The 15,972-nt window shown below is 42.1% G+C and overlaps 1 protein-coding gene and 1 pseudogene across 1 annotated transcript in view; one reads left to right on the top strand and one right to left on the bottom strand.

Moving 5' to 3' along the window:
- Window positions 1–15,972, bottom strand: part of PIEZO2 (piezo type mechanosensitive ion channel component 2) — a 471,937-nt gene that overhangs the window by 113,083 nt on the left and 342,882 nt on the right. Inside the window, 6 exon segments of the mRNA XM_049620442.1 lie at window positions 159–332; window positions 2,581–2,729; window positions 4,265–4,548; window positions 6,102–6,225; window positions 9,993–10,223; window positions 13,695–13,843. Coding sequence (XP_049476399.1) covers window positions 159–332; window positions 2,581–2,729; window positions 4,265–4,548; window positions 6,102–6,225; window positions 9,993–10,223; window positions 13,695–13,843 — 1,111 coding nt within the window.
- On the top strand, window positions 7,104–7,189 carry LOC125914974 (uncharacterized; annotated as a pseudogene).

The following is a 15,972-nucleotide window of genomic DNA, read 5'->3' as shown; positions in this document are numbered from 1 at the left end:
TCCCCCTCCAGATTGGTACTCATGGCAAGTTCAAGGCTGAAACTCTACATTAGTTCTTGGCCTCCTGCAGGCCCCCCCCCCCCCCCCCCCAAGCTGAGGTGGGGAATCAAAGCCGCCCTGACCAGAGCAAGAGGCTCGTGCTTCCTGCTCGCGCTCACCTGTAGATGGCGCTGTCTTCCTTGCTGGGAATGGACTTTAGGTCCGTGAGCTCCAGGAACCGATCATGGAAATAGTGGAGGTGTAAAATGCACACCAACAGAAAGGAGGTTGGGATGAAGATGCGAGTGAATAGTTCTGCTACGGTGAACTGTTTTAAGCCGAGATCCTCGAGCCTGTAAAACAAAACGACACGAAAAGCAAGAACTTTTCTTAGGCAATGAGGGCACTTTTTTCCCCCCCATCATAAATTACATCAGTCTTCACTGTCTCAGTTATACCATTCCTTGAATTCCCCTCTCTCTTCCATGCGTTCCACTTTGGTTTCTGCTTCCACCAATCCAACGGACCCGCTCTTACATCGGGCGGTAACAACCTCAGTATCGCCAATCCAGAGTGGCTGCTTCTCTTTGTTTAATTCAGCTTCCAATCCTTCTTGAAACTGTCCTGGCCTTGGTGCTGCCACACTGTCCTGGTTTTCCTCTTCTGTCGCTGTCTCCTCCTTTATTGGACCTCCAGATGTGAAATAGCCCCAGGCCTCGGTGCTGAGTCTCTTCTCCCGCTTATGTTTCCCTTAGGTAATGTACAAGTCCTGGGGATTTACACACCATCTTAACACCAATGATTCAAATGCACATTCAGAGTTCCGGCTTCTCCTGTGGATTCTTGTGCCCACATGTCTACCAGAAGGATTTTTTTTCCCCCCACAGTTATTTCATATTTAGTGTTTTCCAAACGGTATTCTTGATTTCCCAGTTTTGCTTGGCCACGCTGCTCTCCACCCCGGTCCCCCACTCGAGTCTTCCTGGTAATAACTGTCTACCTTGTGCCAAATTCTGAACTACCTCTTCTAGATGAAACCACCATCATTTCTCACAAGAACACTGCTGTTGCCAACTCACCTGCCTTGTGGTTTCTACGCTTGCCTTCTGACAGCATTGTTTTTTTTTCAGCCAGTCAAGGGTTACTTAAAGACTTAAAAATTTCCCCAAGAATAAAATGCCAACACCACTACCTACAGGCCATGCACATCCTGGGTGCCTGGCTCTATTCTCCACCTCTGCTTCCAGTCTCCCCCTTGCTCCTGGCAGGCGAGCCTTCCTCTGGTCCTTCATTTGTGCCGAATTCAGTCTTGCCTCAGGATCTTCACATTTGCTGCTGTCTTTGCCTGGGAAGCTTTTCCGCAACTCGGCTCCCAACTCACGCAGTTTTCTTAAGACAAGCCCTTTAGGTGGAGTTTAAATGTCACCTTCTCAGGGAAGCCTGCCCTGATCACTCCATTTATAGTTCATATCCCCCACGGTTTACTACCTCAATCTGTCGTTGGTTTTCCTTCACACACTTGCCACAGTTAGCAATTAATTTATTTGCACATTAAGTAGGGCTTTTTTTGGTCTCCTCTACTAGAATATAAACTCCGTAGTGCTTAGACTCCATCTGTCTCGCTTCCTGTGTGTGTCCCGAGGCAGAGTCAGTGTCTGGCACATGGGAGGCATTTGATAAATATTTGTTGAATAAATGTTCAAGATGTGTTAGCCTAGCTACATGGCGATCCGTTCCCTTTCAGCTTTTCGCTTAGCCACCTCAGTATATGCATTCAGCCCTCTGCCCAATTCTGGTAACTAATTTCAGAAGTTTATAGCAGCAAATTAGAAAAAGACAGGGCACATGTACAGATATATCACACATACATGAAAAATGATTTCATCATCATCACTCCATTAGCACTTACAGAAATTTCTTTTAAGTCTATTCATTTAATTTTAAGCCTATTCATTTAATTTTAGAGAGTCTGAGCAGGGGAGGGGTCGGGGGAGAGGGAGAGAGAGAGAGAGAGAGAGAGAGAGAGAGAGAGAGAGAATCCCAAGTAGGCTCCACACTATCAGCACAGAGCCCTACCAGGGACTCGAACCCACAAACCGTGAGATCGTGACCTGAGCTGAAATCAAGAGTTGGACACCTAACTGACTGAGCCACCCAGGCGCCCCTGAAATTTTTTTCTACGGCATCGAGTGCTCCTTAGAATCTTAGCACCTGCTACTTAAATGAGAAGAGGCTGATGCTTTATATTATGAGCCTGTGAACCAACTGAGCCGCAGAACTGAGCTTCCCTTTGGAAAGCAGAAGGCATGCCTGGTTAAGTACTAAGCAGGTGTTTCAGATGAAATGGCCATTAGAAAAAGTTATGGCATTAAAATGGGGCTGAAAATTCACTTTTCAGTCAATATTCATTGAGTATGTACTATGGGTGTCAGGCTCAGGGCTTGGCAGGGAGACCATAAAATGACCTGCTCGCTAGGAACTTACAGACCCTGACGACACCATGTTTTATTAAAACCTTCCACAAAAATGTTTGAACCACATGCATGCAAGTCTTCATCCTGTCTGTGGTTTCCACAGCTCATTTTACACCAAACTGCTTACTTTTCTTTTTTCAATCCTGTCATATTTTGCCACAGGCCTGGGAAGTTTTCAAACTGATATGTGTATATAAAGATAAGCACCAGCATAGTGTAAATAACCACAGACATCCAAAAATATTTTAGGATTCGCCTCCACCATTCGTAGTGCACCTGTGAATCAGATGTTGAAAAACAAAGAAGAAAAAAAGAATTCGTTATTTAAAAAAAGCAGCAACTTACAAAAAAAAAACCCATCTCATTTATTCCAGTATGACAGGTGGTGATATTTACAAATACTAAAAAATCAAATCTAATTCATTTTTTTTTTATTTTTGAACCTCTGTTCCTCATAGAGCTGGTTGGATCTGGATTAGAATCTCAGGACTACAGGACTTGCTACCTAGGTCCTTGGGGGAGTTGCCAGACCACACTGAGCTTCAGTTTCTTACTCCCTAAGTGCCTATTTGGAGTGCTGTTAAGAGGGAGAAATCAGAGTATTTATAAGGCTCTTGGCATGGTACCTAGTTTATAAAAGGCATTCAAGCATTAGTATGGAAGATGTTGCCATCATGGTAGTTATCACTGAGAGAAAATTGTGCCAATTTTGAAATTCTAAGTGGTACTATATGAGAAAAATGTGAAGCCAGTAAAGAGAGGTTTACCACCTCTTTAACAAAAGCCTGTGTATTTTCATCTGAGAACATCTACCCTGACTTTTTTTTTTAAGTAGGCTTCATACTCACTGTGGAACCCAATGTGGGGCTTGAACTCACCACTCTGAGATCAAGATCTGAACTGAGATCAAGAGTCAGATGCTCAACCAACTGAGCCACCTAGGTGCCTACCTACCCTGAATTTCAAAGGTATTTCAAAATTTTTATCAATTTCGGTTGAGCGATTTTAATCTCTATCAGTGAATTCTTCTTGCTTATTTCAGTTGCTTTATTTGCTTGGCTGCCTGCAAGGTTAGTGTACTGTTGCACGTGTTTTTCTTTTTTTTTCTTTTCGAGAGAGGGAGAGAGAGACACAGTGTGAGTGTGGGAGAGAGGAAGAGAGAGAGAATCTCAAGCAGGCTCCATGCTTGATGCGGGGCTCAATCTCACGCCCCTGGAATCACGGCCTGAGCTGAAACCAAGAGACAGACACTCAACTGACTCAGCCACCCAGATGGTCCTATGGCACCTGTTTTTATCACTGAGTTAAAATTTCTCTAGAAGTTAAGACTGAATTTGTGGAGAGGCTAATTATTTTAGTAGAATCTTTTATATATTCTAATTAATAAAATATTAAAATAGTTGATACAATATGCATATATGTTTACATACAGTTTTCTGATTCTAAACTCTGAAGAATAAGTGAACTGAGAATCAACCAGTATTTTAGATTTTCTAGCCACTGTTCTTAAACTATCATTCAAAAATTACTTTAATTATACAGCCTTTTTTTTTTTTTATCAAGAATTTTTGAAAAACTCATGAATATTTTTTTTACTTTTTAGGAACCCCAAATTTTAAAACAATGAACAAGCTGAAGATAGTCATTTCCCATTTTAGGCCTTCTTAATATGTAATGTTTGAATCACATTGATCACTTTATATAATGGGTTCACGGCATTATATTAATTTAGAATCTTGTCAAAGGAAGCTCACATATATTTCTGGGGCTGCCACAAGGATCGGAAAAATAGAAGACAATCATTTACCTACCTGATACAAGGCCACACAGAACAGAAACAGCACCATGTAGATGATTTTGTACATCACAATTTTACCCTCGAAGCTGACGAAGAAGAACATTCCTCCACACACGTAGATCCAATACTTGATGAACATGGCCACCACCAAATTGCCCAGCACTTTCATGATGTCCTGGTTGTCATCTTCTTCCATTTCTTCTTCTTCTTCCTTCCTTCTCTCTTGCTTTTCTTCCTTTGCTTCCTCTCCCTCTTTCTCCTCAGCCTCTCCTTCCATTTGTAGATCTTGCTCATCATCTTTAAAACAGAAGATTTTGCTGTTACATTTAGCTGGTTCCCTGCCCGGAGCCACACTCTGACTGGGTGTCATATGTGGGACTTAGAAGCACATGGTTTTATGTGTTATTCTATGATTTGAATGATTTCAGACTGTTCTAGTAAACAAGGCAGCATTTATGACTAACCATAATCAATTTTCATAGCCTTTGTGAAATATAATTTCAAAGAAATAAACCTGGTAATACTTTATGCTAATCTGTTTATAACACCTAATTTGATTTCTGACATCCAAGGACAGATTTAAGAACGGCAGAATCTAGGGGCACCTGAGTGGTTCAGTCGGTTGAGCATCTGACTTTGGCTTAGGTCATGATCTCACTCCAATTCGTGAGTTGGAGCCCTGGGCTGGGCTTTGTGCTGACAATGTCAAGACTGCTTCGGATTCTCTGTCTCCCTCTCTCTCTGCCCCTCCCCCACTTGGGCTCTCCTTTTCTCAAAAATAATTAAAAACAATAAATTAAAAAAAAGAAGAACTGCAAGATCTAGAAAAGTGACTACAGTGGTCCCCCCTCCCCAACTCTGTTCCAGGGTTTCACTTTCCACCATTTCAGTTACCTGAGGTCAACCACAGCCCAGAAGCAGATGATGCACTTCCTGAAGTATCATCAGCAGGACAATACTGGCCTAATGCCATGTCACATGCCTACGTCATTCACCTCTGTCTCATCACATTAGTATTGTATCATCTCACGACATCACCAAAAGGGTGAGTACAGCATAAGATGTTTTTTTTTTTTAATTTTTTTTTTTTTTTTAGCGTTTATTCATTTTTGAGATGGAGAGAGACAGAGCATGAACAGGGGAGGGTCAGAGAGAGAGAGGGAGGCACAGAATCTGAAACAGGCTCCAGGCTCCGAGCTGTCAGCACAGAGCCCGACGCGGGGCTTGAACTCACGAACCGTGAGATCATGACCTGAACCGAAGTCGGACGCTTAACCGACCAAGCCACCCAGGCGCCCCACAGCATAAGATGTTTTGAGAGAGAGACCACCTTCACATAACTTTTATTACCCTTTCTAACTATAATTGTCCTATCTTATTAGTCGTCCATGTCTTACTGTGCTTAATTTATACATTAAACTTTATCATAGGTATGTGTGCGTAGGAAACGGCATATTTAGGGTTCAGTACTATCCACAGTGTCAGGCATCCACTGGGGTCTTGGAACATGGTCTCTGTGAGTAAGGGGTCCCCTGTACATAACAACACAAACCCAAACTAGTATATCAATTTCCAGTTCTGATTGTTTCACGGCTCGAAAAGTGTGACCGTGGATAACCATTTAACTTCTCTGAACCTGTTTCTTCTTCCCTTACGTGGAAATCCATTTTGTGAGGATCGAACGACAGCACATTTTCTAAAGCTCCTTGTGGGCTCAGAGTGTTGTCTACTGCTCCAGGTTAATGTCTGGCTTTTATCTGGTCTGAAGCACAGAGGCTTTCTGATGCGTTTTGGGTGCTCTTTCTCTGTAATTCAGCGGAGCACGAAAATCTCTAGTCACGCTAATTTACCTTTTCCTTCATTTTCCTGACTTCTGATTTTGACCTCAGATAAAAGAGCTTCCTTTTCTTGAAGAGCTTTTTGCTCCGTGAGGTGCTGCCTCAGCAGTAGCCAAAAAGTAATGGTGAAAAGTATCTGAAAGCAGAGAATGAGCAAAACGAGAATTAAGCCACCATCCCAAGCATACATGCATTTCAGCATATACAACAGTTTGCCCGCTTCTCAGTGGGAACACGATAAATAAGCCTTTCTATCTGACACAGAGTCGGGCACCCACTTGCTTTCACCTGAAAGTCACTGGCTTTTAAATCCCCTTTGCTGAAGACACGAGCAAGCGTGTCGAGGGCCAGGAGTCCATTCGGCAGTGTGCACAGGCCCAGGGGGAGATGTCTGGACAGTCCAAACCACTTCCATCTGGGCTGGAAATCAGCTTTGGCAATTGGTCTCCCTGGAGACCGGTCCTCGATAGGACCACTCCTTAGTCCTCGATTTCCTGTCCTGATGGTGACATCAGCACAATTGTAAGAGGAAGGCAGACATGTTTCTTCCATAATACTCCTGGACTCTGCAGTGTTCCTTGTTATGAAGAATTCCACAGATGGGAAAATGTACATTGCATCCTGGAGAACAGAGCCCTTTAACATCCCATTCAGCTCCTAGAGCTGAAGGAAGAATTGTTCTAAGTGTCCATGCTTGCACATTAATATTTTGTGGAGGGCTAGGACAAAAATAGCTGACGCTTTAGGGAAGCTCCGTTCTTCAGAGAATATGGGACCTGGCACAGAGCAGTTTCTTTTCTTGTACTAGCTTTATTGAAATGTAATTTACATGCCATACAATTCACCCATTTAGAATGTGCAACTGAGTGGTTTTTAGTAAATTCACGGAGTTGTGCAACCATCACCGCGATCCATTGTGGGATATTTTCATCGCCCCAAAAGAAGACCCATGGCAGTCACCCCGTCCCTCCCCACCTCAGCCCTAGCCAACCATCAATTTACTTCCTGTATCCAAAGACTATACTTTCAGGGATCATTTCTATAGTTCGTTACTTCCTGTCTCCATACACTTCCTAATCCGGGCATCTTATATAAATGGAATTAATAATAAGCATTCTTCTATAAGTGGCTTCTTTTATTTCGCATGATGTTTTCAAGGCGTATTCATGTTGTAGCCTGTATTGGTACCTCATTTCTCTTTATTACTGAATAATAGTCCACTGTGTGGATGGATAGACAACATTTTATTTCTCAGTTGATGGGCAGTTAGGTGTTGCCCGCTTGGGGGCTATTAAGAATAACAATGCCATGACATTCAGGTGCAAGTTTTTGTGTGGACATAGGCTTTTGGTTCTCTTGGGTATAATACCTAGGAGTGGAATTGCTAGGTCTTATGGTAATTCTATGTTTAACCTATTGAGGAACTGAGAGACCGTTTTCCAAAATGGCTGCAGCATTTTATATGCTCCCCTTCCTTCAGGGGTGTATGGGGCTTCTGTTTCTCTATTTCCTTGTTAATACTTATCATTGTCTGCTTTTTTTTTTATTCTAGCCTTCCTGGTGTGTGACGTAGTATCTCATTGTGGTTTATAGTAGGATTTTAATAAATATTTGCCAAAGAAATGAAAACATAAATCGGCAAACGAATGGGTCCTTTTTACTTTGACTAACTGCCCACTTAACTATCCCTAAATATCCACTTTTCATTTGCCTTCAACATAAACCAATCCCAGGAAGTCCTGGACAACATGTTTAGGGCCTGAGAAAGTCAAGGACCATTTCAAGAACTGTAGTCAAGAACACTTCTGGAAGTCACAAGCCATTGAACTGTAACTGCAATTTGGGAAAGAAATCTGTTTCTCGAATGCATATGTGTAACAGTCTAGGGATACTTGAGGGCAGATGGGCCATTTTTCCTAGGTGAGTTACAGGCCAGGCTTGGAAGGCACAGTTGACGGATGTGGAAGACATTTTAGCAGCTGATAGATACTATGAAGTAGCTGAGTCTGGCTCCCCCAGAGTGGTCAGACCTCTGAGGATCCAGGCCATATTCTTTCTTTCTCTCGATTTCCATGATCCACTCAGTACTTTGCAAACACTGTGTTTAATAATGTGCTCTGACAAATGTCACCGTGATAGAGATTTTATGATCTTGGGTTATGTTTTTATCTATGACAAAACTTGTTTTCTTTTTAGCTCCTGAGTACATTAAAATATAAATGCAGACCCTGCTTTCCCCAGAATAACACTGCTTTTTTTCTTACAAGTAATAAATTTATTTCCCCCAAATGTCCCCCCATCCCAAGGACTGTTGATTTAAAACATTTTAATATTTATTATTTTGAGAGAGAGAAGAGTGCAAGTGGGGGAGGGGCCTAGAGAGAGAGAGAGAGAGACAGAGAGAGAGAGAGAGAGAAGATCCAAAGCAGGCTCTGTGCTGACAGCAGACAGCCTGACACAGGGCTCGAACCCACAAACCCTGAGATCGTGACCTGAGCCAAAGTCGGACACTCAACTGACTGAGCCATCCAGGTGCCCCCCAAGAGCTATTGATTTTGGGCAAGAAGTAGTTCAGCCAGTTAGGTGGCATACATTTCCAGATGCCTCCCCAATATTCTGAGCCAGGCTGATACAGATTTGCACAGTCACAAGATGAGATTTCGAATTTCTCTTGTTAAAAAAAAAAGACGAACGTATCAGTTGTGTGTGTGTGTGTGTGTTTAAGAGGAAGTCCAGGGAAGGAGAGAATGAGAGGGAAGAGTGGGAGGCAGAAGTGACTTGTAAATGGGAATACGCTGTGGGACTGTCATCGTGGAGTGGGGTTTGAGAGAGAAAGTGGAGTAGGGTGGGCATGGGAGTTTTATATGAATGAATGAATCAATAAACGAACTGGCCATGGTCCATGAACACAGGGGATTATGATCTAACTTCTAACTCTTTAGAATTCACCTGTTAGGAGTTTCTCCCTTACCCCAATAGCCTTCACCTAAAAATCTGTTATGAGAACCAATCTTTGGTGTCTCCTAAAACCCTGTTGATGCCTGGTTGCTTTGGCTATGGGCTGTCTGGTGTCTGGTAACCTGTAAAAAAGGTGGTTGCTCTCAGGAACGGTGGATTTCATGCAATGTAAATTAATGTCCCTCTAGGCAGAAACTAATTCTCTGCCTAGAGGAGAAAGATGTTCAAGGCTCATGGAGTAATTACACAAATTACACAGGACTGCTTTCACCGTCTTACTGCAAAGTCATCGACACAAATAGAATGTGTTTAGAGTCTTCCAGAGTTCACAAAACAAAGTTTGGGGCAATTTATAATCTTCTGAAGTGAAAACTATTAAAATGGGGCATGAAAATAATGAGTAGTGACAGATCATGAGCTTTCTCACTACAAATGAAGGCACATCATGTAATCCACAGAAGGAGAAAAATAAGTGTCCTATTTAATTTTTGCTGCTACAGTGTTTTTAAGACATGATTGAAGAAAAAACGTTTTTATGAATAATCGGTGATTATCTGTAATAGCAATGTGTTCAGCCTGCTTTGCAAACTGAGATCAAAGTCTCCTAACCCTTTGATACATTTTATACTGTATTTTCCTGTTTCCCCCTCTAATTTCTACCACACTGTAATTGACATTAAAATGTAACAGCCTATATTTTTCCTTCCAGTGGAAAGCACTGTTATTTTAAATAAAATCTAAAGGCATGGTGTAATATTTATTCACATTTAAATTATAGAGACCTCTAAGGAATATGAGTTATTTCTTAGAGCTTTTAACGTATTCATTTTTGTAAAGCACTGAATATTTGGAACCTACCTTTGTAAGTCTGTGCCTGGATATGCTTATTATGATTATTGTGGATTTGTTTCAATGTTTTGTTTTCTTATTTTCCCATTCACTTACCTTGGAGGCAAGTTCTCCTGGCTCTTTCTTTTCTAAAAATCCTGGGACCTTTTTAATTTCAGGAAGTTCAAAACTCCATATATACTGTAATATCAGCAACAGATTTCCATAGATGACCATGAAAGGAGAGCTGATCATGGCATATTTTCTTCTGTTGCGAATCATCCAAAGGGTGCATGACCAAATCAACAACACAAAAGTCAACCAGCTGTGATAGGTGATGCTCCAAGCCTTGAGGGTGAAAGGAAGAGAAAACACAATGATGGTCACTACAATGTATAGTCCCCTGCTCTGGTACGTTAACAGTTATCTAAAAGGAGGGGCACTTAGGTGGCTCAGTCAGTTAAACGTCAGCCTTCTGTTCAGGTCGTGATCTCACGGTTTGCGGGTTTGAGCCCCATGTCGGGCTCTGTGCTGACAGCTCAGAGCCTGGAGCCTGCTTCCGAGTCTGTGTCTCCCTCTCTCTCTCTCTCTGCCCCTCCCCTTCTCATGCTCTGTCTCTCTTTCTCAAAAAATGAATAAATGTTAAAAAAAATTAAAAAAAGTTATCTAAAAGGAAAAAGTCAATAATATTCAAACTAAGGAGAGGAGACAGTGGTGAAATCATAGAGAGATACCCCAACCTGGGGCATAGGGAGAGAACCGAAGAGAAAGACTGATCTTGCTGAGAAGAGCATTATTTTTTAACTTCCTGCAGGGAACAGAGCCAATGGCAAATGTATGGCGGGTCTTCCTTCTAAATATTTTTCACTTTAGGTACAAAGATACAAAGGTACACCCTACTTTGCAGTATTAAAAGCAACTGTAAGTGATCTATCCCTTCTTTTTCCAAACTAGACTCGGGAGTTATTTAAGAGTGCCAAGGAAACGTGGCCATAAAAATTTCCTCATATTATTTCCTCTCGGCAATTTGCAAATTTGTCCTATAGGAGAGCTAGCTTTTTAAGTGGTGAACTTACTTAAAATTTATTTAAAATTGTTGGTTGAAACACATGATAAATGGGGCGCCTGGGTGGCTCAGTCGGTTAAGCGTCCGACTTCAGCTCAGGTCACAATCTCGCGGTCCGTGAGTTCGAGCCCCGCGTCGGGCTCTGGGCTGATGGCTCAGAGCCTGGAGCCTGCTTCCGATTCTGTGTCTCCCTCTCTCTCTGCCCCTCCCCCGTTCATGCTCTGTCTCTCTCTGTCTCAAAAATAAATAAAACGTTAAAAAAAATTAAAAAAAAAAAGAAACACATGATAAACATAAACTGGAAATTAAAGTTGCTTTTACTGAAATTAGGTGAGTGACTGCTAACTATTAGCAAGTCTGAATTATTTTCATGAAAATATTATTTCTTGGAAATACTGTTTATCAAAGGTTAGGTAGGTAACAGTTAATGCACTTGCATTAAGTAGTGTATTTAATTCATTTATCCCGGTACGAAATACAGATGTAATGGCCATTTGTTTGGGTGTGACCCAGGAAAATCATCTTCACAGATATTACAATTCCAGCAAGTCTGTTCCCCTGCACCCTATTCTTGGGAAGGTGGGGGTGGAAGAGGAAGAAAAACAAGTTATGAGGATTTTTTTAAACCTCTTTCCTGTGTAGTGCCTAAGTGACATATGCCTTTCAGTTGTGGTATTCGGGATGCTTCTGCACTATGTTCAATTTCCAGATTGTCTGACAGTTTAGTGTATTCCGACTTTATATTTTTGAATAAATACAAGTACCATTCTAAGAGATTTGGCTCCTCAGGACTACTTTTTCTGTCTGTGATTAAAAGTCTGTCACATGGGACACTTCCATGGAACGCAGGCTCTTTTAAAACATTAATATGATGGCTCCGTTAAAACAATGAATATGGCACCAGAAAGGGGCATGTCTTTAATGAAGGATCTGCTCTCTTAAGTTGTTTTTACAATAGATTCTTTTTTATACTAAGTAGCAAAATGTGTAATCAAGGTTTTTGGGGTTCCGTTTTAAGCTCTATTGCTTTACAAAAAAAAAAAAAAAAAAAAAAAAAGACCAGACTTGTTTTTAGAAAGAGAGAAGAAAGGTATATACTCTTTTGAGTTCTGAATCAGAATTGTAAGCTGCATTTACATTTAATAGTTTGAATTTGGAATTTTGCTACAGTTTAGAGGATGACATGTTGAAAATGCCAGAAAGCACCCAAGAGCACAGAATTTACATTAAAGAAGAGAGTTTGCAATCACCTAACAAGCTATCTTTCATTTCTTTTAGCACAGAGCCTGCCACAGGGTTCAAACCCACGGACCGTGAGGTTGGGTGCCCAACCAACTGAGCCACCCAGGCACTCCTGAGCCATCTTTCATTTCAAGGAGCTTTCTTTCTGCCACCCCTCTCTCAGATGTACAGCTGTCCTTACTAGAAGCTGAAGTTGACTGGACACACAGGTTGGTTCATTTGGAAGACATCTTGAGGGGAGGCCTGGAGAAACCGGGTTCAGGCATTTCCCCCCCCCCCCGTCCCCCCCCAGAGGTATAGAATATCTTCATTCTATTATCATTAAAGGTGTTCATGGGATCTCACCATTGACCACAAAATGTAGAAGAGTCTTGTGTTAGGTAAGCGTTAGGTGTCTCAAAAATAAATCAGATTTCCCATAAAAGTTTGTTTTTAGGAAGGGGACAAATTAGACTTTCTTATATCCCCTCTCTGTAGGCCAAAGGATGATGGTGATGATGATGATAATGAGGATGAGGATGAGGATGAGGATGAGGATGAGGATGAGGATTTCTGAAACTGTGATGCTGGGGACGGAAGATGTACCTAGAAGTGAGTACAAACATGCATCAACTGAGCACTGAAAATCGGAAAAGCTCTTGGGAACTCTGGCTGCTGGATGTTCATATCAGTAAAAATTTATTGCAGCTAAGATGGACTACAGTTTCACTGAAATTTAAGATAAGATGTGAATGTAATTCTCCCATGTGAAGAAAATAAAAGCAGTTTATGGACAATCTTGAACACCTTCAGCGTCACATAGAAAAACTACCCAATAGATCCTTTTAAACTGGCAAAACAGGCAACCATCTCACTTTTAAGGCTAATTTGAGAGAAATGCATTAATATTTAAAAGGAGGTTAAATAGAACAGAACCTGATTTAAAAAAATTTTTTTTAATATTTTTGTTTATTTTTGAGACTGGGAGAGACAGAGCATGAGCAGGGGAGGGGCAGAGAGAGAGGGAGACACAGAATCCAAAGCAGGCTCCAGGCTCTGAGCTGTCAGCACTGAGCTTGACACGGGGCTTGAACTCACGGACTGTGAGATCATGACCTGAGTTTAAGTCGGACGCTTAACCGACTGAGCCACCCAGGTGCCCCAGAACCTGAGTTTTTTAATGTTTATTTATTTATTTGAGAGCAAGAGCATGCAAGCAAGCAGGGGAGGGGAAGAAAGAGAGGGGGACAGAGGATCCGAAGCAGGCTCTACTCTGACAGCAGAGAGTCTGACGTGGGGCTTGAACTCATGAACTGGGAGATCATGATGTGAACCGAAGTCAGACACTCAACTGACTGAGCCACCCATGTGCCCCAAAACCTGATTTTTGAAATCTGTAGTATAAAGATGCTGGGAAAAATAAATACCCAACCTTTCTCTGCCAAGATATTGGAAAGATTAGGTATTTGTGCCAGTCACGAGAGGATGGTGGGGCATTTCTTAAGCATGCTGCTGTCCCATTTCATACATACCATCATGGCAATAAGGGCACAGATGTAACTTTGTTTCATAATAAACTGGAACACAGAGACCATGGCATGAACTTTAACACTTCGTTTCTCCTCATGGCTCCTTTCCTCCTCAAAGTCTTCCTTCTCCTCCCCTTCTTCCTCTTTCTTTTCTAGATGGAGAAAAAAATTATGTAACTATTTATGCTAATATGTGAATTCTGGATAAGGATCCCAACTGCTGCACCACATATATGGTTTTAACACAGACTTTTATTTAAGACTTCAGAGATTCTTTCCAACTGACAAAGCCCTTCAAATTCAAACAGAATGGCCTGGCCAGCATAATGGAACCTAGCACTCAGAAATCCCGGAAAGAAAATTTCAACTTGAGAGGAATGGAAAGCAGCCTCAAAGATGGTCCCTAATAATCTCTACCTCCTGGTCTTCATACCCTTGTGTAGTCCTCGTCCCTTGAGTGTGGGTGGGACCTTTGATGAGCTTCTAAAAAGTAGGAGGGATGGAATATAACTTCTAGGATTAAGTTTAAAAAGACTATGGCCTTGCCTTAGGCACCTGGGCACTTTCTCTCATTTCTCACTCATTCTGAGAGAAGCCAGCTGCCATGTTGTACACTGCCCTAAGAAGAGGCCCGGGTGACAGGGAACTGGTGCCTCTGGCCAGCGGTCAGCAAGAACTTGAGGTCAGTCAACAACTACATGGGTAGATGTGAAAGTAGATTCTCCTCAGGTGAGCCTTCAGATGAGACCACAGCCCGAGCCAGCAGCTTATCTACAACATTATCAGAGACCTTGAGTCAGAGAAGCCCATCCTAGTCACACCCGATTCCTGCCCTACAGCAACTATGACACTAAATGTTTTAAGCCATTAGGTTTGGCCATAATTTGTTATTCAGCAATAGATAATTAATACAAGCAGTATCTAGAGTATGGATAGAATGAAGGTGAAGAAAACCAACCAGCCAGCCAACCAACCAACCAACCATCCAACCACGTTGCCAGTGTGAACTCAGTGGCCCATGGTTTCCTAGGTTATGCCGAGGCAGACAAGTCATACTAAGGATGAAAGATCATGTTAAAAAGCAAAAGACAGTGCGGAGGGCTGAGGAGAAGAGGACCAGCAATCGGAAAATACGGGCATAGCACTTAAGGAAGGATTTCTTCTCAAGATCCTCCTCTACTTGTCAGGAGAACTAATTTGAATTCAAAGATGAAGTAATGAGTGCCACATCCCTTCTGTCCTCCTGCTTAAATTAAATGGGCTACGTATAGCTGGGTCACACCAGGGAGTCGCTCTACACCATGCCAAGGAAATAGAAACCAGTGAAGAACCAGTGGCCATGCACAGCACCTTGTGCAGGCTCCAGAAGTGAGTCTCTAAGCGAGGGGCTGGTATTTCCTCCTACAGAAGCCTGCTGCCTTCCACCCTTCCACTGTGGGGGCTGAGGATTATAAGGGGAAGGCCACAGATTGGACACAGTGATGAAGAAATGGAATCTGATGGATTTTACAGCTCGTGGCGTTACCTCTCTGCTTGTAACACTGTCTGCATATATATATTCAAATTTTAAAATAACTGTCCAGCTTTTATGTTACCTTTGAAACTTCAACTTATGATGTGAGTATGTGTGAGTGTGCCTTGTCAGCAGCCAAAATTGTGTTCATCTCTTTTTACGTTAGCTATGTGTAAAGAGAAGTGTATCTGGCTGTGACCTGAGCGTCCCAGACTTTAAAAGTCACAAATGCTGGCTCTCGGCCTGCCCTGTGTGATTCTGATGCCAAAGCACTGAAGACCACATTGCAGAAAGTACTGGATTTTCTTGAGATATTCAGTAAGTGAACTGCAAACTAAAACACTTGCAAACTAAAACACATGCAAGTAGGAAGCAGAAATGGGTAATTAACCCATAGAGTCTGGGGCTCTGTGGAGACGGCAGGTGCCATCTAGGGCTGGGGATATGTGTGGGCTGCTGGGTTAGGGAAGTGAACCTGGTCTGACCTTACTGAGGAAGGCTAGATAGTGTGACTAACCCTTTGTATTGCTAAGTAGATGCCAGGTCAGAGGCAACTTCGGGGTATACTGATAACTATGCAGAACAATACAGTAGAATAAGTCTGATGAAGAATTATGAACAAAAAATACATTAAGCTTAATGTACCAATCACAGGCTGGATAGTTGCTTGCCATTTACTTAAGGTAGGATCAGGTGTAACAACTCCAGGGTTAGTTCCATATAAATAGACAGAAAAATCCAGTACAGTTTTGTAGCCACTTTGACGCA

Source organism: Panthera uncia (genome assembly GCF_023721935.1).
Source record: "Panthera uncia isolate 11264 chromosome D3 unlocalized genomic scaffold, Puncia_PCG_1.0 HiC_scaffold_8, whole genome shotgun sequence".
Lineage (NCBI taxonomy): Eukaryota > Metazoa > Chordata > Mammalia > Carnivora > Felidae > Panthera > Panthera uncia.
This window is presented reverse-complemented; position numbering and strand designations above follow the sequence as displayed.